Consider the following 27,272-nt stretch of genomic DNA (forward strand, 5'->3'; position numbering starts at 1 on the left):
CACTCTGCTTTGTTGCCTTCTAGCAAGTCTCCCCACCCAGAGCCCCCTTGAAGGGCTAGCGCTGGTCCCATAAGAAGTGGAGCAGCCTCTTCACAGGTCACAGAAGCTCCAAGAGCAAGGATGCCCTGGTGCCTCTCCACTCACCTCACATTATCAGATTATCAAAGTCCTATGCTTATGGGACAGGGGGCCCATGGTGATCTGTATCCTACAGAAAACCTAATGCATTTCTTAGTATTCTCCTTTATAAAACCTTAAAACCCTGTTGCAACGATGACAATGATGCAAACCCTCGTGCATAGCAGAGTGGAAAGAATCTGGATATCAGACGGGGGCTCAAGTCCCAGCTCAGCCACACTCGAGCTGTGTGATCTTGAACTTTCTCTAATACTTGACTTCCTCAGCTGTAAAATGGCACCATACCAGCAACATCATAAAGTTCTTATAAGACTTAGTCATTACACACACACACACACACACACACACACACACACACACAGTATCTCATGTCCTTAGTACTCAGTGGTAATGGGCATTGATGATAATAGCTGTTCTCTTAGCCCATCTATCTTCACAAAGGAGTGGGAGTTAGAGAGAGTCGGTAATGAATGGGCCTACATCAAATATATTAAAATATTTTGTCAAAGGAACTGTCACATTTCTGTGACTCACACATATAAACCAAATTTCAGAAGCCCTATTAAAATTCACAAGAGATGATCTAACTTCAAAAAGTAGTTGGCCAGCGTTTAGTGTCAAGATGGAACCCCAACTCAAAGTCAGAATGACATCTTCTAGGAGAACACCAACTCTGTTAAAGGAGACAAAATTCAATTCCTTTACACAGAACGATGGAACAGAGAGGTAGTTTCAGTGAGACCCCACCTGCATTCTCCACCTTCCAGCCAAGCAAATGAATCCCAACAGCTTCTGGGTCAGAAAGCAAGAAAACACCACTGCACCAAATTTAGACTATCAGAAGCAAGGCTCTCTGACAGCCAGGCTGGACAGGAAAGGACTGTGCAGGTGCCTTCCAGAAGACAGTCGCTCCACCTGCATGTTTCTGAGCAGCTGGGGCCTCAAGTCTCTGTGTGGGTCCCTATCACCCATCCAGGTGAAGTTCTCAGAACTTCCCCTGGGTGCTCTGTGCAAGGGCTCCTGATGCCATTAGTCTCTGTCACCACCTCTGATGCCAACACAGATGTCCCAGGCTTCTTCCAAAACAACTTTACAACCTTCCAAGATGTCATGTTTCTGCAATGCACCTGTGGATGTGATTGCACCTCCCTCTTAATGCAGTTTTTGTGACTTTGTCCTATGACGTCTACATTAAAAAAAAATTTTTTTTTCAACGTTTATTTATTTTTGGGACAGGGAGAGACAGAGCATGAACGGGGGAGGGTCAGAGAGAGAGGGAGACAGAGAATCGGAAACAGGCTCCAGGCTCTGAGCCATCAGCCCAGAGCCTGATGTGGGGCTCGAACTCACGGACCGCAAGATCGTGACCTGGCTGAAGTCGGACGCTTAACCGACTACACCACCCAGGCGCCCCGACGTCTACATTTTAAATGGCAGGGGTGGGGGTAGAGTGGTGGGAGAACAGGAAGTACTGACAACAGAGAGATAAAAGCCTAGTCCAGGCGATGTCATGAGTTAAAGAAACAAATTCAAACCCTGTATCATACTCACTAGGTCCTTAGCGGTGAAGGCCATTTCTTACTGCTCTGAGAACAGTGTCCCAAACATAGCAGATGTTAATAAACATTGGCTGAATATATATATATTGCCTGTTTTGGTGCTGAAGCCCATTTTGAACTTTTAAGGAATCAAGATAAGAGACAGAATATGTAGAAGAGGGGAGAAAGTGATACAGGGTCCCTAAGTCTGTTGACGTTTTCTTTACTTGATAAAAATCACTCTGCATCTGTACCTTAAGGGATAAGCTTTAAACGATGGCTCAGGTTCTTCTTCCCTCTCTCTCCTACTTCTCCCCCTTCAAGGAGACATTTGGGGAAAGAAAAAAAGACATTTTTTTTTCAATGAAAAGGAATGATTTGTGTATTATACAGAAATGGAAAAGAAGATACTCTTTTAAAATCCTCAGGATACGCAGCATGGCAGTTCTGTAACTTAGGCCAAAATAAGAGCAATAGAAACTTGGGCTCAGGAGGGGATTTAAGGAGCCTCTAGCCATATTCTGCCATCTCCCCAGCCCTGTGGTCAAAATCCACTGGTCACATGCAGTTTTGAGGCTATTTCGGTGGACTCGTCCTTTTCCAGGAAACTAAAGCACCTTTCAAAAGCATCTTGCAGATTCTTCTATCCGCAGGCATTTGTAGATTTTGCTCTTATTTTACAGCTGAATGAATAACTGGTCTCCAGCTTTTGTTTGTCACGTGCACGCAGAGGAAGGATCACTGGGCCCAGCCTAGCCCACAGCCCCTGCTCTCCAGAGAATCTCCCGCCATGCACTCAATGGATCTGTGCCCCACTGTGCAAGCTCAAACCCCTTGATCACAGCCTGCATCTCCGGCTTAGCTGATTGGCCTGTTTCCTATCCCGTTGCTGACCCAGGCCTCAAACTGAGCCAACAGTCTTCTCTCCTGGGAATCTGCAGTCACACAGGCTCCTACCCTCCAAATGGTCCTATGTTCCTCCGGGCCTCATGGCCTGAAGGGCTTCCTGCTTGGGGTTTAATGCTCTGCAGTTGCCATTTTAATTCTTAGTATTTTTTATCTTCAAACTTGTGTTTTGTAAGTGAAATCTGATTGGGTTCACTTGTGGTCCTGCCTCCTACCACCTCCCCAGGAGGATTTTTCAACACCTGCTCGCCCCCCACTCCCCCACCCCTGCGCGTACTGGTCCCACAGGGTCTCCCTCACCCTGCCTCCGGCCCCACACTGTCCTCTTATTCCCCGAAATGCTGGGGGGCCCACGCCCAAATGCAAGGAGGGTAGGGTTGGGGCAGGCCCTGCAGCACCTGGGGAGGGGCCCCGGGGGCAGGCTTCCCCGCGCCGGGGCTGGCAGAGCTGTGGCTCAAGTGCTGGTAACTCAGGGAGGGCCTCTTGACCATCCCGGATGTGTGTACTGAGGGTGCAAAGGTTCCGATCTCTCGTGGGGGGTCTCCTGTCCACCACAGGCTGCAGCAGCAGGCCCACGGGAAAGGGAGACCGACCTCCCCAACCCTGGTTGCGGCCACTCTGTGTGCTGCTCGCTTCACCTCAGGATGCCAACTGGACATCTGTGGGGCTTAAGGCTGCTGAGACATCCCCCTCCTTCCCCCCAGAAGGACAAAGGAAAACCAAAAGAACCAGCCTTGACTCAGGCATCCATCTTGGACGGTCTGTCCTTTTAAGCATCTCTTCCTGGAACTCGCCTCACCGCATTCCCGGCCCTTAACAAAGGCATGATTCTGGAAGGTGCCGAGGACATGTTTGCTGCAGGCTGTGGTGATGGAGCTGTGTGGTGCCAGGGCTGGGAAGAACCCGACCTTTCTCTGGTCCCGTTCCCTGCCCAATGGTGGCAACCGCACCACCTCCCCGGCCCGATGGCTTGGAGCCAACAACCGTTTACATTAAATAGCAGCCACCTAGGAAATGACTTGGGACTGGGAACGAGGCCCATTGTTACTTGGTGCCTTGCCCCCACCCCATAAATGAACTTAGACGTGGAATACACATCACTTGAATCAAGCAGCAGAGGAGCCTGGACGTGAAAGACAGCTGACATGTCTAAGACATCAAAAAATACGCCACCAACAGAAAAATGAAGTTCAGCTAGGAAAAATGCAAAAAAAAAAAAAAACAAACCCAAAAAACAAGGATGTCTGGGGAAAGGCATCCAAAACCACCCAATCTTGAGTGGGTGGGACAGATTCAGCTCATCCTAGCTGATCATGGAGGGCAGGCAGGAGGAAGCAGGGGAGGACAGAGGAGAAGGTGGGCTTGTCAACAGTGTGCACCTCTTGTCAAGCAGGTACTTCCCCAAACCCACCAGAGGGACTCAGGGAAACAGGGAACCCACAGGCTGGGGGGTGGGGGTGGGGAGAAGGACACTAACCCATCTTCCCAGAGGAAAGAACTTTCCAACAGCAGGAATCCTGTAAATGCTAAGGCTGCCTGCCACTGCTTTAGCGATGATGATGATGAAGAAGAAGAAGAAGAAGAAGAAGAAGAAGAAGAAGAAGAAGAAGAAGAAAGAATGACAGTAGAGTTATTCACTGGTTTTTACTCTTGTCAGGCACTGTATTAAACCCTTTGCATGCACTAACTAGCTCATTGTACCTTTGCCACAAACTATGCCTTTTGTACAGATGAAGAAACGGAGGCTCAGAGTAGCAACTAGCAGATGTGAGACCAGAACTAGCACCCAGATTGGTCTGAATCCAAACCCCCATTATATTCCCTTGGTTTATTTTAGCAATAATAAAACAATATATATAAAGATACAAATAGCTACCGCATGTTGACCGCTCCCTAAATACCAAGGACTTTGCATCTACAACATCTCATCTAGTAACCGCATCAACTTTTTGAAGTCGGTACCATGATCTCAGCTAGCGTATCACTAAGAGAACTGAGGCTCAGAGAAGTTAAGTGACATGCCTGCAGTTACCCAGCCAGTGAGCGTTCCAGCAAGGATGGGAATCCAGACCCACCCTGGAGGTCTGGTGCTTTTAGCCATCCTGTTCTTCTGCCCTGTCCATTGGGGAGGTTTCTTGTGTCCTTGCCCAAAGGGGAAGGGAGAGGAGATCCACTTCAGGATCACACATATGGGGAGCAGTCGGTTTAGCAAACTCGGGTGACGGGACAGAGTTCCGCCATGAAACCTCTATCCAGCTGGGCCATTTCCGCTGCCCAACCCTGCTACCAGCTTCCCAAATTCTGCCTCCCCCGAAGTACTTCCTCAGGGCCTCCCTCTTCGCTATCCACACACACTCACTGTCCAGCAAGGCTCACACGTGGCTCCTAGGTGGGTTCCATTCCCAAATGAGACATTCTTTCCTACCCCGGAGGCATCTAGAAGCATGCCACTCTGCCTACGGAGAACTCTTCTTAGCCAACAATTCTTTTCTAATCCAGGCATGTTTCCAGTGATATCAAGATCCACAAAGGTTCCTGGCACTGGCACTAAGCCAGGGATGGAAACTATGGGCCACCTCCTTTTTCCCCGCTACAGCTTTGAAAGTACAGCCATCATATCTAAGGATGTCTGCATTTCCTGTGAACCTGGATGCCTTCCTAGATAAGCAACAAAAAGCCTTATAAACACGACTTGTCCCCAAGCCCAGAGAGTTCCTAATAAACCAGTCCTGGTGTGTGGATGGGGGCGGGGAGGGGATGTGGCAGTGTGCTGAGACCAGACAGAAATTCCCAGATGGGAGTGTGAAAAAGATGAAAAACTTGCTACATATGTGAATCCTTCATTCAGCACCATTTCAGTGGTAGAGGGTGAATTCGGGCTCTTAAAAAAGTCATTTTAAAGGAAGCTGGAAAACAGTCCCTGTTTCTCTGGACACCAAAAATAAATAAATAAAATTTAAAAACACTGAAATTTCTCTTCCGTGGAGTTTTTCAGGGAATGCCTTACAGGCATTTTAACATTTAGAGTATAATCCAGAAGATTTTTCTTCCATGGCCAGAGGGCCTGAGTCTGACACTTGCTTTACATTTTACCAGCTGTGCGATCTTGGATAACCTCCCTTCTGAGAGCTGCAGTCATAGTATCTGCAGAACAGTAATAACAAAATCTTCCTCATCAGCTGTCAGGAGGAATAAGTGACTTGGCACAGGGAGAATGCTTCCAGCATTTTCTCAGACTTGATTAGGTATCAGAATCACAGAGTTCTGGGCCCCATCCCCAGTGTCTGATTCTGTGAGTCCGAGGCGGGGCCTGAAAATCTGCCTTGGCAACGCGCTCTCAGGTGGTGCAGAAGATGCTGGTCCGGGGACCACACTTCGAGAACCATCAGCTTTAAAGAGTGGCTGGTGCATAAATGCATGAAAATGTTCGCCGTCGTGACTACGGATTTTTTGTCCTCCATATAACCCCTTTTTTTAAACAACAACAACAACAACAACAACAACATTTACTTATTTTTGAGAGAGAGACAGAGACAGAGAGTGAGTGGAAGAGGGACAGAGAGAAAGAGAAGGAGACACAGAGTCCGAAGCAGCCTCCAGGCTCTGGGCTGTCAGTACAGAGCCTGACACAGGGCTCGAACTCACTGACCATGACCTGATCATGGTCTGAACCAGGTCAGATCATGACCTGAACCAAAGTCAGACGCTTAACTGACTGAGCCACCCAGGTGTCCCCTCCATATAGCTCTTAAGCAGCCTCAGAGACAGTTGCCCTGGTGCTTTCCATGCCTAACAAATATTTCTCAGCCCTTCCAACTCAGTCTTTACCCCTCATGGCCACTGAACTGCTGAATGTTTGCACTTATCGGAACACATGTGCATTTCTAGCATCTACCTCTGCCTTCCAACCTTCCTTCACTGGTGCCTTAAACCTGGCTGCTGCCATTCCCTGCCTGCTCTATAGGAAATCACCCAATTTCACCCATAGTGGGTTCCTGAAAACACGTATTCGTGTGGAACAAGACACTTACATGATGTTCGGAGTTCTGTTCCCACAGAGCTAAGGATTATAAAACCCCTAATTACACCTCACCTTCGGAGCTCATCTTCGGGTGATAGATTTTCAGCATTTTGTACCTACGTGTTCCTTCTTTAACAATAGAATGTGCAATCACCCAAGTCCAATGAGGCTAAAGATCCGCCATTGCAGCATGCCCGCGGATTTTCACCTTTATCTCAATTATATTAAGACCTATGGTTATCAATTTCAAGGCCCATTTTCCCACTTATCCTCATAAAACGTGAGAGAAAGTACAATAAAAATATTCAAATAATTGCACAGATTCCAGGCAATCGCCGAGGAGATTAAGCATGGCGGAGCTGCTGACAGGGAACGCGGCTGGCTGGCGGGAAGCCCCACACAGTGCAGCCTGGGACATCCAGGGGTCCTTCTTGCAGCCCCCAGACTGGCACCACCCCATTCCCTCCCCTCACAGTGCCCAAGCAAAGTTTCTGAGCCCCTCCCAAGTTTACGGACTCCACAAGGGCTTTCTTCCAAGTACTGGCCAAATCCAAAACGTAACCTCGCAACGATCTTCTCCCCTAAGGGGATCATCTTCCCCCCCTTGTCTTTTTGCTGGAGCTCAGCCCACTTGTTCAAAGCCCCATCTCTTGCTCCCCTCCATCCACCTAATCACCCCTTTCCTTCTGGGGAACCCCATGTGTTTGGGAAGACCTCCCAGGCTGACCAAAGAGGAGCTGAAACTTTTCGCCTCTAGTCAATTTGGGTTTGGAAAAAAAAAAAAAAAATCGCATGAAAGTGATTTTTCCCCAATCTTTATCATCTCTCCACCCAGGAAGAATCTGTGGATTCTTACAAGTCCCACCCAGCTTTGTCCCTACAAAGTATACTTATCCTGGGCCTGTTTGTAAGCCTTTACCATCCACTCAGGTTTTCAGCTAACACTACCCTGTGTGGTACCTGCATAGAGGTATCCACATCCCTGCTCTGTCTTCAATGTCGAACTCCACGGTGACCCTGACACTTCCATGGGTCTCCTCCTTTGGTTCTGCCATGTGCCACAAGCCCTTAATGAATCTTCCCCGATAATGATGAGCTAAGAGGGACTGGCCTCCTGGGGCTCTCACAAGACATGAGCAGTAATGGAAGTATTTAGATCAAACACTACCAGGCCAACTGTGGCCTTTGGGCACTGGGGTGACTACATTTCCCCTTTCCCTAGGTACTATCTTGTTCAGAGCTACTGACTAGAAACTGAGTTTCTGTATCAAGCAAAACTCTAGTTTCACCAAAGGGAATTTAACTTTCCGGGCTTGGGGTAAAAACTTGCAACAAACACAACACAGCCAGCAGATACAGGAGCACAGAATACTCTATCTGCAGCCACTCCCCCCCCCCCCCCCCCCCACATATCCCCATGCCCTGCACCACCAACGTGGTTAACCATTAATTAGGTGATAGAAAAATGTAGAGCACTTCCGATCATCATTTCCAAAGTTCTAAGGAAACAGTTATCCCACTGATAGAGTTCCCCTGGGAACCCCCAGCTTTCCTTCCAGGCCCAAAACAGAGGGAAAGAGAAAATTCAACACTGGAAATGTCAGATTTTTTCCCGCCAGTTTCTGATGGAAATCTCTCTATGCTTCTGCGGATCAAATGGCCTGTCTTCTCCGGGTGCAGACACAAGATAAGCACTCTTTTCCCACCTGCTTCCTCTCTGCCTTCACCGCAGGTCATTTTCATTATTCCTGACTGAAGATACCCTTCAGTGAATCTTTCCTTGAAGCTACAAAATGAGAATGCTCACCTTCAAAAGCAGAGCCACAGAGAAGGTTCTGCAAGTAGAGATCTCTGGGTTGGAGAGATGCGACCCAACCCAACCCAGAAGAGATCTCTCTGGGTCCCAGGAGATGTGAGTTCATCGCTAAATGCAGATGGCAGGGAGGGGGCACCCGATCCTTCATGTCACACAGAAAAGCCCAGAGCCCAAAGAGCCCATTCATCGACCTCTCCCTTTGGGGTCTCACCTCCACCCTCATGTTCTGTTCCTTATTTGTCCATGGACTTCCTCCTTCCTCCTTGCTGGAGGCGTGTTCTTTCTGGAGCCCATTCAGACTTTTCCTTCTTCACAGCACGTCTGCTAGTTGAATGTGAAGGCTGGTCTCTATAGCCCTCCCTCCTAGACCTCCCTCCTCCCTTCCATCCTCCTTCATGGACAGTTCTTCCTTGCATGGCTTTGGAACCAGCCCACCTTCAAGCAGTGCCCAGCATTGGGCTTTCCAAACCTGACTCTCTCTTGAACCACCTTCACCATCTGGCCATCGCCAGGGTCCCCTAAACCGTTATTTTTTGCATACTATTTTTCTTAAATCAGTCCACTTTTTAAAACATAAATATGTTTTAAAAATGAAACTATAGCAACATCATTTGCCATAAACAGACTGTAACTCAACCATCAACTTGAGGCAAAGAAAAAAAATTTTATGAAATTCTAATCAGTGTTCCTAGCTGAAGACACTAAGTTCGAGGCGTGCTCTCTCTTTCTGAAACAAGGGAGATCTCCAAGTCCTGCAGGAGTGTCAAAGATACAGTGGCTCAAAGCGACACTCTCCCTGGGCACAATCCGAAGCATGAAAGGAAAAGAAAGGAAAATACATTCTAGCCACGAAGACCAGTATTACTTAACGTCATTGTGCATACCACCTAATATCATCTCCTGTATCTGTGGTAGACAACCCCTCCCTCTCCCTCTCTCCCAAGAAACTTCACTGGGCATCTCTTATGTTCCAGGTACTTTCCAGGCACTGGGGAGCCAAACACCTTTTTTTTTTTTTTTTTTAAAGGGCTCTGCACCTACAGGAGACTTAAAACCTACATTTAAATAAATAGCGTTCACGATAGCTTTCTCTCCGGTCTAGTACTAAGGAAAATCCAAGATTCAAAACTGTGAAAACCAGTTCCCACCCCACACCCCCAGAAAGAGACTCAATATTCACCAAGCCGTTTCTCTGATTAAGCTCTCGATGGAAAATGACATGTGGTTATTAGTTAAGTGGCTGGCATACTTTGTAAGCAGCATTAACCGACCCCCCCAAACCTCAGGGCTTCCCAGATAAACAAGTCCCCACCCAAGTGCCCTTCCCCACCCATCCTAGGGGTAGCCCCCCCGTGCCAAAAGACAACTGACATTTAAAACCCGATTGAAACCACACCAAACTCTGTCTACTTTAAATGTCAGCGAGGAAGGCTGCCGGCCTGGCAGGTTTCTTCAGGACCAATTGAAAAACCACTTCTCTGTAGTTGGATTTAAAAATCAATCAGTACAGACAGCAAGAGAAGAGACTGAGGACAAGGCTGACCTTTGAGTCAAGGGCAACTGAGATGATTCACATTTGTAACTAATTACCTCTTTCTTAATCTTTATGTTTGTCTCTCCCTGGACAGGGGCTTTTTCTTTCAAGCAGCTGAGACATCTGACCCGATAGAATTCCAGCCTGCTGTTGGGTCTTGCTTTGTCCATATTTATAGTGGCCATTCTCTGCTGTGTGTGTGTGTGTGTGTGTGTGTGTGTGTGTGTGTGTGTGTTAAAGGACTAACATCTGTCATTCTTTAAAAGTGCACATAAAAATTTAAGCTTCCCGAATGTTGGTAAGGAAGAAAAAAAAAATTCTTTTTTTCTGAATGTCAGTATTGTTTTTAAGATCTAAAAATTCTTTAACCTGTCTTAAATAAAAGTATGTTCTCCGTGGGTATAGAATAGCACCACCAACCTGAAACCAAGATGTTAGGTATTTTTATGTTAGTTTCCCATTAAAAGGGTTGGACGACACTTTAGAATAACAAATATGCATACAGTTAAGTTTAATAACCGCGTTACTCTGTCTTCCTCTGTGCTAGTCACTGTTCTGAGCACTTGACAAATAACACTTTATTTAGTCTTCACGACAATCTTATAAGGTTAGGTCCTAACACCCCTGGTTTTATAGAACAGAAAACTAAAACACACAGAGGTAAAGCAACTTGCTCAAGGTCACACAGGTGGTAATGGGCTATGCTGGGCACTAAACTCAGGTAGTCTGGCTTTAGAGGCCACGATCTTGACCACTCCCCTACTCTGTCCCCCACCCAACACCCACACTATGCGCTGAATGCTTTGCATGTGTTATTTCACGTAAACCAACAACGACCTCTAAGGTAGGTCATGTTTTTGTTCCCATTTTACAGATGGGGAAAATGAGGCATCTTGCCCAAGACCTACTCAGTTAATGAGCGGGGAAAAGTAGTAACTCTGACTTCACTAAAGTATCACTCAATTACTCACTGTCAAACAAACTATCACTCAGTCAATTACTCACTGTCAAACAAACGTCCCCATGCCCTCTCCCACATGCCTGTGGGTGGAGTCAGGAAAACAACTTGTGTCAGTCGATTAGAAACTATCCTCTGAGGGGCATCTGGGTGGCTCAATTGGTTAAGCTTCTGACTCTTGATCTCAGCTCAGGTTAGCATCTCACAGTTCATGAGTTCAAGCCGCAGGTCAGGCTCTGCGCTGACAGCACGGAGCCTCCTCGGGATTCTCTCTCTCCCTCTCTCTCTGCCCTTCCCCTGCTCATGCACACACAACACTCTCGCTCTCAAAATGCATAAAGAAAAATAAACCATCCTCTAAGGGAGTCTGGAACCTTGAGTTCATTAGCCTCATAACAAGAGTGTTTGGGCTCAGGAGGGGTGTCAGATCGCCGGATCCAATCATCTTTAACAGAACAGACTAGGAGGCTTAGCGACAAGAAGTCACTTGGCTGAAGGGTACATACAGTTACACGGAATTAGATGCCATCCCCGGGGGGTGAGAGGGAATGTTGCTAGAGGAGCAGTTCCCACAGTGTGGTCTGAGGTCCCATATCCCCAGACCTTTTCCACAGGGTCGAAACTAGTTCCTTAACGACACTAAGCCACAATTTGCCCTTTTCCTTGCATCTTCCATCAGTGTACCGTGCAGGTTTCCAGAGACCACATGATGCGCAATGTCACAACAGACTGAATGGGAAACAGACAGGAGGATCCATCCGGCTATCTTCTATGAGGCCAGATGGTGCAGAGATTTGCAAACGTAAAATAATGCCTCTCTTCTATTTTTTTTTATTCTGAAAAGTTATTTTTCACTAAAATGTTATTTAGACTAACATGTAATAGGTTTATTATTTAAATGACTTAAATATTTTTAAGTTTCTCAGGTTCAGTTTCCAATACGGTGAAGACAGAGATAACCCAAATAACCGATCATTTTTAAGAGTGTAAGGATGACCAAGAAGCCTGAGAACCACTGCCCAAGACTGTAATCTCCATAAAAGCAGGGACCACACTGGCCCTGTGCATTATCAGGGACTCGGCATATGTAATCTTGGATGTTGAAGGAATGCCCAGGTGTATGGTATTGGCCATCCCTTTAGGTGCATGTATCCATGTGCACTGTAATGACAGATACTCAGACTCACACAACTTACCTGGAAATAGTCTGTAATGAATGATCCAAGTTCACTCTTCAGCAGCCTCCTGGGGAGAGAGAAACACCATCAAGCAGCCCATGATAGTAGAGCTCCCGGTGCCTAACTCACAGACACATACAACGATAGAGTGCTCCCCAGTGGCATAGGGGCCAAGGCCAGGTCTAAGAAAGGAGTGTGCTAGGCTCTAATAATACCTCTGCACCAAAGTTATTATGGGATTCAGGCAATGGAAGTCCTAAAAGGGTATCTGTTCCTTAGTTCGCTCTACAAAGACAACCATCGCCAGAGGGCAGTCGCGGGAGATTCTAATTCTAATAGAGTTGGCAGAAGCAAGCTAGGGGACTCTGGCTTCATGGGAAGCAAAAAAAAAAAAAAAAAAAAAAAGAAAGAAAAGGAAAGAGAGAAAGACCATCATTTTATAATCTTCCATATTTGTAGACTTTATGGTTTAAAACATTTTTCATGCCTTCTTCAGTCAAGGATTGAAGAACTGTAAAGTATGTGTGAGAGGAGGGCAATTACTATCCTCCAATATAAATAAAGAAACAGAGGCTCAGAGAGGCCCCCAGTGGCAGAGTGAAGATTCAAACCCAGGCCTTCTGCAAATTCAACATCTTTCCCCACAATCCCACTCCGTCTCTCCTCCAAATCCATCAGAGACATTCAACACGGTGCCATAGTTTGGATGGTCTTACCACCACCCCCCCCCCAAGTGACTGAGGCAGTCGTTCAAAGGGGACTACAACAGGGACAACAGATTTTATTTATCCAGTTTATTGAGCTTCCCTTGACGTGCCAGACACTGGGCCAGCACCAGGTGGACGGAAGTGAACAACCAAGACAGATGATGTCTCGGTGGTATGGATCGATAGTGTGTTAATGAATACACTCGCAGGATAATTTCAAAGAGTCTTTAGAGCTAAAACAGAATTTTAAAAATAGAGGTGTTGGCACCAGGTCCCCATCTCCTTGTGACAAATCATGGGACCGCCCTACTGATCTTTCTTTAACTTGATCCAAATAAGGCAATGAATCTAAAAACATGAGTAACTGGCTTTCCGAATCCAACGTGCTCCCTAGAGGGTACACTCCTCATTGACTTCAAATTGTTTCACCCCACCAGCCACAGTCATTAAGGAGCAAAGGCTCAGCCTTCTGACAACCCCCGCTGGATATCAACTCCCCCGCCCCCAAAATGTGTTCCCACATGTTCTCCGTGTCCTGGAGAAACAGGAAGTGACAGTGAGGTATCATTATGTTCAGATCATCGATGCAACGGGATCAAAAAAGAGAAAGAGACACCCATGATCTCAATTCTCACACCAGAAAGAGCCCTGGAAAGCTGCAAACACGGGTGGCACACGGAAAATACCTTCTTTTTCCCAAGACAGACAATGTGCCTGTGTGGATACCGCATCTTGAGATCCAATTTAATGGCAGTCTCCTGGAAGGCTGCCCCATCAACACAACCCAGGAGCTCTCCTAGATGGTGGGCAGGTCTGACAGAAACAGGGGAACCTTCATCAGTCAGGAGGCTGAGGGCAGGTTGCTCATCGCTGCTCTTGGAGGCTAGAAGTGTCTCCCAGACAGAAAACAGAAACCTGGCGGGCAGCCCCAGATGGGGGCTCTCAAACAGGAAGAGTCAGAGAGGCTGCTTCTGACTGCTGGCCACCGGGAAGTCTTCATGGCCACTGGGAAGCCTCAAAACCATAGGTGAAGAAGCCAGGCTTCCTCAAAAGGACTTAGAAAAGCAAGTCCTAATAATGGGCTACCTCAAATGAAGTTTCCCACACACATCTCAGGTACCCATAATGCTGAGGGGCTGACACGGCTCTGAGACCAAATAATACGCTATGGAATTGGCGTTCTGAGGAATCTGTGCTGGGAAACTCTGTGCTCATGAAGATGCTTTGGGTAAAATGGAAGGAGAAAGAGGTCAGGGGTAAGGGTAGTCCTTCAAGGTCAACAACAGTGGAAAACCCTGCTGGAGCACGTTGGAGGAGGGACCTATGCAAATGTAACAGTTGTTAATGGAGGCTAGACATGGTTAAACAGGCGATGACTGCCCAGGGACATTTCACAATGGTACTCTGAGTGCATCCTGATGTTACCCAAGTGAGGAATCCAAGAAGTATCTTCCCCTACCTATCAGGACATGCAGAAAGGCTGGGGCCTCCAGTGAGGGGGAGATACAGCACCTTATGGTAAGGCGAGGGCTGCAGCAAGCCATGGCCACAGCCAGAATTCTGTAGAGCGTTAAGGGAACACAAAGCGTGGGGTAGAAATCAGCTGATAAAGGAGCAGAGGCTAAGGAGTGAACATGACATAACCACCAAGACAAAGGCACAGAGGCACAGAAGAAAGGACTCTGAAGCTACGAGCAGCCGCACCAGGAGCGATGGGAGGGTGATGGATGGGAACAAGCCACAGAGCACAGAGAGCAGCTTCCCACGCACTGATGAGGGTGATCCTCAGTCCTTTACCGAGAGGGAACCAGCACAGGAATGTGAACAACAACCCACTTTATATACTTAAAGCACCATGGACCAGTTATAACCAGGTATGGTAAGAGAATGAGACACTTGTCCTTTCATCTATCCTGAGTTTAAAACCCTGTCCACTAGGTATTATTGTTAGACTTAGCTGAACAGAACTGACCCCATCGGATCACTGAAGCCAACATTCTGTTATCCCGGGTAGGCGTGTCAGTAAGTTGCTCTGTCCCTTACAAAACCTGTCGGACTTCTGGGCATGCTATGCATTACACAAGGTCACTGCATATGTGTACAGAGTTTTTGCTGCAGGAAAATACAAGAATCAATAAAAATGGGCACCAATAGTGCTCATAAAAAATTGTGGTTCATTCATACAATGGAATTTTATGCAATTGTTAGAGACAGAGAGAGGGAAGAACTCTAATGATACAAAAATTAATTTTTTAAAAATGCAGGATACAGGGGCGCCTGGGTGGCTCAGTCGGTTAAGCTTCTGACTTTGGCTCAGGTCATGATCTCGTGGTTTGGGAGTTCGAGCCCCACATTGTGCTCTGTGCTCACAGCTTGGAGCCTGGAGCCTGCCTCGGATTCTGTGTCTCCTTCTCTCTCTGCCCCTCCCCCACTTGTGCTCTGTTTCTCTCTACCAAAAATAAATAAATGTAAAAAAAAATTTTTAAATGCAGGATACAGAATAGTGTGTATAATACGCTACCTTGTGAAAAGATAAGAGAAAAGGAAGAATATATATATTTTTATTTACAGAATACCAATGAACTCAGTTGTCAAATCTGCTCTCTTCACTTGCTGTTCTGCAAGAGCGATGTGATTTGGTTTCCAACAGGCCCTTTGAACTAAAATAGCACCTTGATTTTTAAACCATGAAGCATGTATGCATTTAAAAAATTACATAGAGGATTATATATAAATACTGGGTTTGGTCTCCTCTTCTCCATCTCCCCAAGTAAGGACACGGAGGAAGCAGAAGTTGTTGCTGGAAATTTGGTGGGGCAACAAAACACTTTAGCAAACTTTATTCCCTGAAGTTAGGGGATATTCTCCTACAGATCAACCCAGTCTGTGGACCTCCTATGAACTGTTGAATATCCCCAGCTGCTTTTCCATATCGATGTTCCTTACATATGCCTAAGGAAGGTCTGGGAGAAAGTGCACTAAATTGCTGTTATAATAATTATCTTTGTGGGGGCTTGAATGAGAACTGGGTTTCTGGGGTACAGGAGAGGGAGATTCTTCAAGGTACAACTCACTATATAAATGTTTCGTACCCTGTGAACAAAGTCCTATTAAATTTTTAAAATCAAATTTTTAAATTTTTAAATTTAAATTTTTAAAAATTTGTAATTAACAAGAACCACCCCCAAGGTTACCACGAGATGCAGCTGAGAAGGAATTCTGGGAGTGAGTTCCCATCAAGGGTGTGATGTCAGGAAGCAGGCAGTCCTAGGGAACGGAGAACCCCACAAGCAGAGAACCTGCCAACGCAAACCCTCCTCAGCCTGGCAGCCTGAGAATTCAACTCAGAGAGAAAAGCGGGGAGGAAAGGCCAAAGCTGGCCCAGCCATCGGAGAGCAGACTGCCGCTGAGTCATACCACAAAATCTCCAACCTGTTTCTCTACTCGGTGTTTATTCTGCTTGCACTGGGTTTACAAGGAACGAGTACTTCTGAAAAACATGATCTTAGCTGAACTGAGAGAAAGAGGGATTTTCCACCCCTCTGTCAAGATACACGATCCCCAGGGGGAACTCGGCAGTCGCTTCCCTCCAGAGTGACTGATAAGAGAAGAGAGATCCATGAATTCATTCACTGAATCACAACCACTTCCTGAACACCTGCGGTGTGCCAGCCACGGTGCTAGACTAGACGCTAGGAGAAGGGATAGGCAGGGCTCGGACAGTGATTTCTTCTCACCGGGGCCAAGGTCTCAGGAGGCACCAGGTGCACCAACGTCTCCAAAAATGGAGAGCGTAAGTATCAAGGCATTAGAGGTGTGCGGGCCTACATTCACAGAAAAACAACTCACCCTATAACTTCCTCACCAACTTTGCCAGTTTAGTCTGTAAAGCACGAGAAAGAAGAGCAAAGCAGGAGGAAGACAACAGAATTAACGAGCCTATGGTTTGTGGTTCCCTAGATGCAAAAGACAGGAAATCTCTGATCTCCAATCCTTACGATGCGTGCTCTGTCTCAGGCACGGGGGCCAAGAATCCAGCATCCCCCTTCCACTTTTTCCACCCTTTCCTAGGGTGTTTTCCCTGAAGACAGGAAAGTAGGGACTTATTGCAGCAAATAAATAAGGAAGAAGAAATAAACTGCTCTTAGGATGGAGCTGGACGATCTTTTCCCCCAGTTGAAGTTTCACTAAGCACTTACTGGGTGCCAGGCACTGTTTTCCACAACATACACAACATGTGTTTCCTCCTGTAAGTTAGAAACAAAGCCATACGGTTGTAGTGACAGCTCCACTTTTTAGGGAAACCAATGCTCAGAGGTCACTCAGGAGGGTGTGCAGCAAGCACAGGATGGAGATGGGAGGAGCCTCACGGAGTGTGAGGACCAACAGGCAGCTCCTGGGCCTGAAAACTGTTGTCAGCAATAACCTTTGTAAGTCAATGTCCCAGGTTAGTCCTTTGTATCTGCTCCCCAGCTGGAGTTCAGGGGTAATGAGGATCCCTACTCCGCAGATAGCGTAAGGGTTAAGGGAGTTCATCCTAGACCAGTTAGTTCCCAGAAGAAGCCTGGCACACGCAAGACTCAGCAGGTGCATATGCTACCCAGGGCTGCAGACCCTGAAGCCCACACTCCCAAGGACTCAATTTCACTGCTTCTTGGCATCTTTTTTTTTTTTAAAGAGAGAGAAAGTGCATGCATGAGCAAGGGAGGGGGCAGAAGAAGGGAGGGAGGAAGGGAAAGGGAGACAGAGAGAGAGAGAGAGAGAGAGAGAGAGAGAGAGAGAATGTCAAGCAGGCTCTACACTCACCACAGAGCCTGACATGGGGCTTGATCGCATGACCCTGGGATCATAACCTGAGCTGAAATCAAAGAGTTGGATGCTCAACTGACTGAGCCACCCAGGAGCTCCAGCATCTTCTTAAAAGGACAGCCGGGCCAGCATTTCCCAGACCTGACATTAAGGACCCAGGTGAGACTCATGAAGGGGGCTGGACACTAGGGCCAGACCTCACTGATTTAAGGGTAAAGGCAGAGGATGGGGCCACACTTGGGGGGAAATGTGGCTGTGACGAAGATGGAAGTAACATCTCAGCTTAATGAGATGCTTCATCTGTTTCACATACGGGGCCTCCATGCCAGGTTTCGTGTGGAAACCGAATCCTGAGCTAACCACCACCACCCCTAGGGGCAGCTGCAGCCACGGAGCCAGAAGAAGGAAGTGGGGCCTCAGGAGTAACGCGCCCCAGGAGTGATGGCAAAGGAACGCTTACGTGGACCCGGCCCCAAAGCGAAACAGAGCATGAAGTTCAGTCAGAAGCCAAAAAGGCCACAATAGGGAAAAAAATGGGGAACCACTCACTGTTCTGTATTATCTCACCCCTTCTCCCTCCCAGGCTGACTGGGCGAGACACCACCCCAGATGACAAGATTTCCTGTTATTACACAGACTCGCCATCTCGCCCCTCACCGTCTTGTCAACTTCCCACTTCTGTGGACTCGAAAGTAAACAAGGCCCTGCCGGAGCTGGATGCTGGTTGGGGGGCGTGGGGACCACAGGGTGACAGGCAGCGCAGGAGTGGCACGAAGGATGTAGAGAAACCACCTCGGGTATGAGCCATGATCTCCCCTGCACGTGCGGAAAGACCCAAAGCAGCAAAATCCCAAGGGATGACGAAGCAGTTTGGAGACAGATGCCACGGGGCTCGTGTTTAACCAGCACACGTCAGGACAGCCAGATGAGTTGTTCGACGTTTCTGTGCCATTTGGCAATTAGGGGCTGCCCCACGTACTCGGGCCCTCCAACCTGGTCCCTTGGCGGGGTCCAACCCCTCAGGATCCACTTCCTCAGGATCCAGGAACAGCAGGGGACCTGCAGACTCGGTTACTGATGCTATGCTGATCAGTGTCCCGCCGACCCGACTGCGAAATCCTCCGAAGATGAGAGACGGGGCAGAGACAGAGAGAAAAAGAGAGAGAGAGAGAGAGAGAGAGAGAGAGAGAGAGAGAGAGAAGTGCGGCTCGAGCTCACCCAAAGCCGGGCTCAAACTCACAAACCGTGAGATCGTGACCTGAGCTGAAGTCAGATGCTTAACTGACCGAGCCATCCAGGCACCCCAAGGAAGTGGCATCTTTAAGCACTAACATGGAAATGCCCCATTTCCTCCTTGGGTCCGTTCTATCGGGGCCACTGGAAGTGGTGTCTATGACTCAGATAAAATGCCAGGACTCCCATACATCTCAGTTTCCTGCACCCCAGTGGGTGGCACTGGGGACAGTGAAAAAGATGGAGGAAAGGTTGACCTAATTATGTCACACGCACATTGCTAGGCAGTTGACACACAGGGCTGCTGATTCTCCAGTGCCTCTGTGGTAGGAATTTATCCTCATCTGCAAGATGAGACAGACGCTCAGAACCTTGCCCAGGGCCATGTATACAGATCCTCACTCAACGCGAGGCCAACCTGAAAGTCGGTCCATGGCACCCCACAGGCTCACAGGGGCAGGTAGGCAAGGTGGGTGAGGGAAGCAGGTGGGCATGAGCAGCAGGGGGCTGTAGTGGGCTTCTCTAAAGCCAGCAGCCGGGCCTTGGTTCCTGGAGGGGAGCTGATCAGTTCCAGGCCAGACTGCACATCCAGTGCTGCCCGACGTGAACTTTCCAGAGAGGCCTGGATTTTTAGGGTAGATATCCACATTTCTAAACACTGTGCAGACCAACCACCACACGGGGCCAGCCCCAGAGGCTTCCCATTTGTCACTTCCCTTTAGCTACCCTTCCCTCCCCCAAAATCAAATGTGTTTACCAACCGGAGCAGAGAGAAAAACAACACACACTCAGGCAGGGCCACCTGGGCTGAAAAGAGACTCCACCTCAAGCCCTCCCAAAGTAAGGCCCTCAGAAGACAGCGCCCTGCTTCCCTCTGATGTGGTAACGATTCTGTGCCCTGGGACGTCAGGCCTAAATCTGGACAAGGCCATCTCTGTGTGCCTCCTGCAGCCTACTTACTAGGAGTTTAAGAACACGGGAGGCTCGGGTTCAAATCCCAGCGGTACGACTCTGGGCAAGTCGTCCCATTTCTCCGTGCCTCTATTTCCTCATCTGCAAGACAGGGATACAGTACCCGTCTCATAGAGGTGTGGCGAGTTTTAGAAGAACTGACACAGTGAAAGCACTCAGAAGCAAGCCTGGCACGTACTAAACACTACGTAAATGTCTGCTATTATCATCACCTCAGGGAGTCTCGCCTCAAACTCTGCCAGCCTGTGGGCTGCGGCCAAAGTCTCCTCCTTTTCCAGCTCTTCCCAGCTCTTCCCCGGGGTTGAGGGTCCTGCCACAGTCACCAGGCTCCCTCACAGAGATGGGAAAACCTGAGGTGCGTTCCCTTTGGGGGGACTTGGGCAGCCAAATGACTCAGAAGGAGGGCGTGTCGACTCAGAGCCATCAAAGATCGAGCACGGTTCTTGGAACCTCCTCTTTCCTTGAAAATCTCTGGGGTTTCCTCCATGCCGCCTCCCTCCCAACAAGAACAGAAGCAGTGTGGTTGGAGACAGAAGGAAAATGTGAGTTTCCTGCCTCAGGCCAGCTGCAGATAACTCATCTCTGGTTTCCGGAACCCTTGTCTCTGAGCATTCATTTCTGCAGGGAGAGAAAAAAAAAAAAAATCCTCCTGGGGGGAGAAGCAGAGGGTGGGAGGCCATGGAGACAGAAGTACGGCAAGGAGGTCATGGCCTCAGTTGCCCTTTCCACCTCACCCTTGCCTGCTCATCCTTCAGATTTCAACTGAGGTGTCACCTTCCCCCAAATAATTACATGCCTATCCCCTACATTCCTCCCCCGGCACTCTGGATTCCGCTAACACCCCACTGAAGACACAGTAGGGTCACGACCTACACAGGGCCCCCCACTCACTCTGCAGGAAGCTTCCCAAGAGCTAGAACCACCTACTTCAATAGCTTCCTCCAAACCTGGCCCAGTATCTGGTACAGCATCCACCAATATCCACTGACTACATGAATAAAAGCACCAGTGGCCTCTCCCTCCACACACACCCCCCCACCAATCAAAAACTGAAAGCACTTTCAAGAATCTACTTGTATAGGTTCTCGTAAGAACCAGCAAATGTAAATCATAGGTTTCTCATACTTCTCTAACTCTTCGTAGTCACACACAATCCGTAGAACAGTTGGCTGAAAAGGAAGGAGGGTGCTCCTGTGTCAGAGAGGTTTGGACAGTCTGGTTCCTGGGAAAACCCAGGGAACCCAAGCCTCAGACCCAGACGCGTCCCCACTGCCAAAATGCAGCCACATCAGGATTGAAGCTGGGAGGGTATTAAAAACCACACGGGGGCACCTGGGTGGCTCAGTCGGTCTTGATTTTGGCTCAGGGCATGATCTCACAGTGCATGAGCTCAAGCCCCGAGTCAGGCTCTATACGGACAGTGTGGAGCCTGCTTGGGATTCTTTCTCACCCTCTCTCTCTGCCCCTCCTCACTCATGCTTGCTCTCTCTCAAAATAAATAAGTAAACTTTAAAGGCAAACAAACAGAAAACCACATCAATGCCCCACGGAAAACTGAAACCAACAGGACACTCAGGGCCAGCCCCAGTCAGGGCAGATGGAATTTGAGGGCAGGCGGAATTGTGGACGGTGATGACCAGCGATCTCACTAGAATAGGTCTATACTAAACAGTCATTTTCTTGCCTCTAGGGATGTAACAATACGCAAGGCCTGCTTTAAGGCAACTCTGACTTACAGTCTTCATACTGAATGACCATATGCCTGGACGTATTTGGGAAATTGTTGCTTTATTGAGGTGTGGACATTCCTGATCAATTTGCTCTTAAAAGGTCTCCACATCTTATTCTTGATCTAATAATGTGTTTTAGAACTTGCCCATCCTTACCAAAGTTCTTCCCCGTAACTATCCCAAAGTCTACCTGCCAAAATTTAAACTGGAATTCATTCTCGATAACTGAAAGACCAATTGTTTGTACTGACTGCATTATAAAACCTAGTTACATAAAGCCTCTATCTTCCTGGTCATCCCTTACATCGGCTAATGTGTAAATGAATTCACATTTCCTGGGCACATACTAACTCCGCCATTAGAAAGAAGGCCAGGGCTGGCCAGGGTGGCCTGAGGAAGCTGATTTCAGCTTTGACTCTGGACTTGGACAGTCCATCAAAGTTGATTACCATTTGGCTTGAGTAGAATGGAGAATGGAGTCATTTCCTCTCACTCTTGTCTCTGAGGAAAGGAGAAACAGCTGGCTCCTGGTTGAAACTCCGGCTCACCCAAATTTCAAGTCCAGCACATTCTTGGAGGGGCCTGTCCCGGACCACTCTCATTCAAAGTGAGCTCCCCGCATCCAAATTGCTAGAGAAATCTCTACACAATTCCATTCATGCAATGAGTCATCATACTGCCCCTCTGCTCTCACCCATCATTCATCACTTCATTATTACTAAAATCTCACAACAGTAGGAATAATAATGGTTAACATTAAAAAACATTTTTTTTCAATGTTTATTTTTGAGAGACAGAGACAGACAGAGCGTGAACAGGGGAGGGGCAGAAAGGGAGGGAGATACAAAATCCGAAGCAGGCTCCAGGTTCTGAGCTGTCAGCACAGACCCAGATATGGGGCTTGAACTCACAGACCATGAGGATCATGAATGACCTGAGCCGACTCAGGCACCCCAATCATGGTTAACGTTTCTTATGTACTGGATCCTGGACTAATGGTGTGTGTAGCATTATCTCAGTCTCCCCAAACCACCATCAGGTTGACGCTATTATTATCTTCATGTTATAAAAGGAAAAACAGAGACCAAGAAAAATGAAGTAACTTGCCCAACGTCACACAGCTAGTCTAAGTCTTGACCCCCAGTCTCTCTGAATCGGGACGCTACTCTCTTAACATGTTCACAAATTCTATCGGACCCACACAGATCTTCTGGGACAAAGACCTCTCACAACTGATTGCAAAGTGGGCTTGAGAATCACTAGTCTCCCCTCCTTCCACATTCTCTTCTCTACGTGCCTACTGTCCTGTTCCCGCACCCTCACATACACCCTCCCCACCGGTCATGCCTCAACCCTGTTGAGTGTATGGACCTATTCTGTGAACAGGTCTTCGAAAAGAGCAAAGAAAAGGAAAATCAAAGCCCAAATGTCTACCTGAATGTAACCAGCGAGTGGCATGCCCATTTTGGCATTTTAATTGCTGAACTAAGGGACGGTGGCATGTATTTTTGTGCAGGCACTTGCAGATGTGGGCACACATGCCAGGCCAGCTCACTTTACTCAACTTGGGACCAGGTCACACATATGCCCAGGATGTGTTTCACATTCTCAGTCATATAACTCTGAGTGTGATGTGAAAACCCATCTCTATTTTAATCACTATCCTAGAGAAGCCCAGAGAATAGAAGGTCCACAATAGCAGCAACTGAAACTCTGGTTTTTGACAGTTTTGACTTATTCTGGACTCAGGTCATATCTGGACAATCAGTGTCAAACCCCAACTACATGTACTTCTCACCAGCCTGAAAACTGCCCCAAACATAGGGAACTAGACCCAACACTGGAAGGGAGTTTGGGGGAGGGTGTTATGCCTCTCAGAGCGCGTGATGAAAGATGGGGTCCCAGGAGCCTCACGAAAGGAACGCAGAAGGAAACACCAAGACCGCCAGGTTAACCTTTCTTCCAGCCTAAAACCTCTCGGACTCTACCATATGGTACAAAGAACCTAAAGCCCTACCCTCCCAGTGATGATATGTGGAGATGGGGCCTCTGGGAGGTCATCAGGTTCCGATGCGGTCATGAGCGTGGGGTCCTCAAGATGGGATTAGCGGCCTTATAAGAAGAAACACAGAGAGGCTGCTAAATAGGAAGGAGAGGCCTGTAAGGACGCGGTGAGCCGGCGGCCAGGAACTGGACTTTCACCAGGGGCCGAACCTGCTGGCATCTTGACCTGAGACTTCCCAGCTTCCAGAATAGTGAGAAATAAATGTCTATTATTAAACCCCCAGTCTGCGGTATTTGTTATGGCAGCCTGAGCAAACTAATACAGGTGCCTGAGTCAGCCAGGAGTTCAGATCCTGACTCCACCCCTTACACAGCTGGGTGACCTTGGACGAGTCATTCGATTTTTCTTATCCACAATTTTATGGATAAACTATGAGAACAATGGTTGCCTCACAGGGTTGTGGGGACAGTTGAATGGGCCGATGTATGTGAAAGGTGCCCAGAGCTTTTCCTGGAACGTCCATCCCTCACGCGGCCTTTGTGCTAGAACAGCCCCCATCAGCAATGACCTGATGCACGCTGTGGTTCATCTTGCCAATAGGTAGCCTATTGGTCACATTCAGCCCACAGATGTGTTTTGTTTGTCCTGAACTAATGTTTGGGGGAACTTTGGGTTATTTAATCAACATTTAAAAGCCAGGAAGTTGGGACGCCTGGGTGGCGCAGTCGGTTAAGCGTCCGACTTCAGCCAGGTCACGATCTCGCGGTCTGTGAGTTCGAGCCCCGCGTCAGGCTCTGGGCTGATGGCTCAGAGCCTGGAGCCTGTTTCCGATTCTGTGTCTCCCTCTCTCTCTGCCCCTCCCCCATTCATGCTCTGTCTCTCTCTGTCCCAAAAATAAATAAACGTTGAAAAAAAAAAATTAAAAAAAATAAATAAATAAAAGCCAGGAAGTTTCATGCAAAAAAAAAAAATCTCAAATTCTGTTTGACAGATAGGTTGACATGCCACCGGCCCTGCGTTCTGCCAGGGCAATCCCCTCTCATCAGAAGGTGACCTCTCACCTCCATGCACCCAGGCAACCTCACCCATTCAGAACACCCACTTGGCACCTGAAGGCTTCTGAGTTAGCAGCCCCTGGGCTGAAAGGGCTGGTGGAATCGGTGTGGCCGGTACTTTTCCTAGCTGCCCACAAACAAAGATTTTAAGTACAATTTCAGGATCAGTCTTCCAAAGTGAGGAACAATTAGCACATTCCTGAGTCACTGTTTTATTTATTTTTACTTCCACTGTGAGCTCAAGAACCCTCACAGAGAGGCCAGGATCTTAGTTCTTGGAGTAAAATAGATTTCTTACAACCCAGAGGTTGGCTGACCTAGCTTTGCCCCTGTCACTCAACTTTGTGGGGCCTCAGTTTCCTCCTCTGTAAAAGGAGGCCTTGGGCTAGACAAGCTCTATTGTCTCTTCCTTATTTGTGTAATTATTAGGTGGAATTCAAGCTCCTGGGTAGAAATTCAACACACCCTGGTTTATTTCGGAGCCCTAAAGGTTTTAATGAGCTCTTAAAACACCTCACTGACCCTTAAAATAAGACTTAACTAAATGTAAACAGGACTCAGATAATGGCCTTGTTTATTGTTCTGCTCCCTCCAGGGTTAGGGCTTTAGCCTTGATGTTCTGCACTTAACACACCAGCGAGGAAAGAACACGAGGGCATTAAACAGCTGATGTGCAACCTCCTGTCCCCAGGAGGTCCTAGTGCTCTGGGCCCTGCCTGCCTCTCTGCCCTCATTCCACCACGACACAAACCCAACCACCCACCCCCCAGCCTCTGGTATTCTATGCACATTGGCCTTCTTTTGGCTTCTTGCTCGCTGCCACCACAGGGCCTTTGCACCTGCAGTTCCCACCAGCTGGAACCCTCTTCACCGAGTTAATTCCCACTGATCCTCCAGAAGACAGCATCGGCAGGACATCGCCACTCCTTGGCAAGAGCAAGTCACGCTAACATGCTTTCATCACATCAGCTGCATCACAGGAGCTGTCAAAGCGGCTCTTTAACATCTTACTTGTATGATTAGTTGACTAATGATCATCTCCCTGACTGGATATAAATGCCAGAAGAGCGGGGCCCACATCTATCTCTGCTCCAAGTTGTCTCTCCAGTGCCTGGCCAATAAGGAGGCACTCAAATATTTGTTGAACGAGTGAATACATTTATGAAAAGCTGACACTATTCTACTGGGAAGATCCTGGAAGGCAATAAACCCCTCAAGGACCACGTCCTGTTGAGGGCTGTATCTCCAAGACGTCACAGTAATGACAGCGACAACATGGACAGTAATAAGAGCTATCAGTTCTCAGTGTGCTCCAACCCTGTTCTAACAGGTCATTTATAGAAAAACTCGATTTAAACCTTCATTAAGAATCCTATGGGGGCACCTGGGTGGCTCAGTCGATTAAGCATCCGACTTCGGCTCAGGTCATGATCTCACAGTCTGTGAGTTCAAGCCCCGCGTCAGGCTCTGTGCTGACAGCTCGGAGCCTGGAGCCTGCTTCGGATTCTGTGTCTCCCTCTCTTTCTGCCCCTCCCCTGCTTATGCTCTGTCTCTCTCTGTCTCAAAAATAAATAAAACCATTAAAAAAAAAAAAAGAATCCTATGGAAGGAGGCACGTTTCTCATCCCTGTTTCGTGTAAGAGGAAACTGAGGCACACAAAGAAGTTGGTAAGTCACTTGGCCAGAAGTGTTAAGTCACAGACCTGTACCTGTGAAAAGCTAAGTGAGGGGTATAAACCACTTTACACCAAGTGGGTAAGTCACTGGCCAGGTCTTAACAGAAGTGTTAAGAGTGACAAAATCGCAAGCAGTCTGGTTCCAACCACGAGGCCATCTTGCCTACAATGGCACCAAATGGTTAAGGAGGGCACAATACATCTTTACACAGTATGTGATATCTGCCTGTGTATCAACCCTCTGCCCCCCTTACAGATGTTATATACATGAATAAATGGATGAACCATCTATGGATCAGAAGTCTAGACAGGTAAGGGTCTCAGAACCTAATAGCCACATGAGCCACATCAAAGTCAACAGAAGCAACAAGAACCAAGCAGACAAAAACCTTAAGATAGGGCTCCCCGTGGGGGACAGTCCCCCTGCCCCAGCTCAATCCCACCAGGGGAGAATAGTCCGTGACCTGGCCATCCACGTACCTGATGTTTTCGTTCAGTGCATAGAGTTCGTTGCTTTGCAAGCCACCCCCTTTGAAGACGTTGATCACGGCAGTCTGCACACTACAGGGTAAACAGAAATGACCCCTGGTTAGAGGATCTGCCTGCCTGGGGCAAACTCAACAAGCAGCTCTGAGCTAAAGGCAGGTGTAAGGGCCAGGAAGCACATGGCACAAAAATGGCCCACTGTCCATCCCTGGAAACCATCATTTCCTTCCCAGGGTCCTTGGAGAGAAACAAAGACCGAGGCCAAAAGGATCCAAAAGCAGCTCCTCTCCCTCCACTCTCTCAAAAGCCAGCAGGTCCTCCTCGCTTGCCTCGCTGGTGGCCCTGATGGCAAACAGCACTGATCGAGGGCAGGTGGCGGGATCTGCTCTCAGGATCTGCGCCTGGAGGAATCCAAAATGGCGCTTGCCTCCCTCTCTCTGACCCTCCCCCGTTCATGCTCTGTCTCTCTCTGTCTCAAAAATAAATAAAACGTTGGGCGCCTGGGTGGCG

General features: G+C 48.0%; 1 protein-coding gene across 8 annotated transcripts in view; it reads right to left on the reverse strand.

Moving 5' to 3' along the window:
- PRR5L (proline rich 5 like) overlaps window positions 1–27,272 on the reverse strand; it is a 75,460-nt gene that overhangs the window by 25,312 nt on the left and 22,876 nt on the right. For 7 of the 8 annotated variants that reach the window (XM_040495432.1, XM_040495426.1, XM_040495430.1 and 4 more), the window contains exons 3-4: window positions 26,757–26,837; window positions 12,108–12,156 (exon numbers count right to left, since the gene is read on the reverse strand). In XM_040495432.1, the coding sequence (XP_040351366.1) occupies window positions 12,108–12,156; window positions 26,757–26,837 (130 nt within the window). The remainder of the gene's footprint in view (window positions 1–12,107; window positions 12,157–26,756; window positions 26,838–27,272) is intronic. The other variant, XM_040495431.1, reaches the window with a different exon arrangement.

The sequence above is a fragment of the Herpailurus yagouaroundi genome, unplaced genomic scaffold, assembly GCF_014898765.1.
Source record: "Herpailurus yagouaroundi ecotype Mexico unplaced genomic scaffold, PumYag 187, whole genome shotgun sequence".
NCBI lineage: Eukaryota > Metazoa > Chordata > Mammalia > Carnivora > Felidae > Herpailurus > Herpailurus yagouaroundi.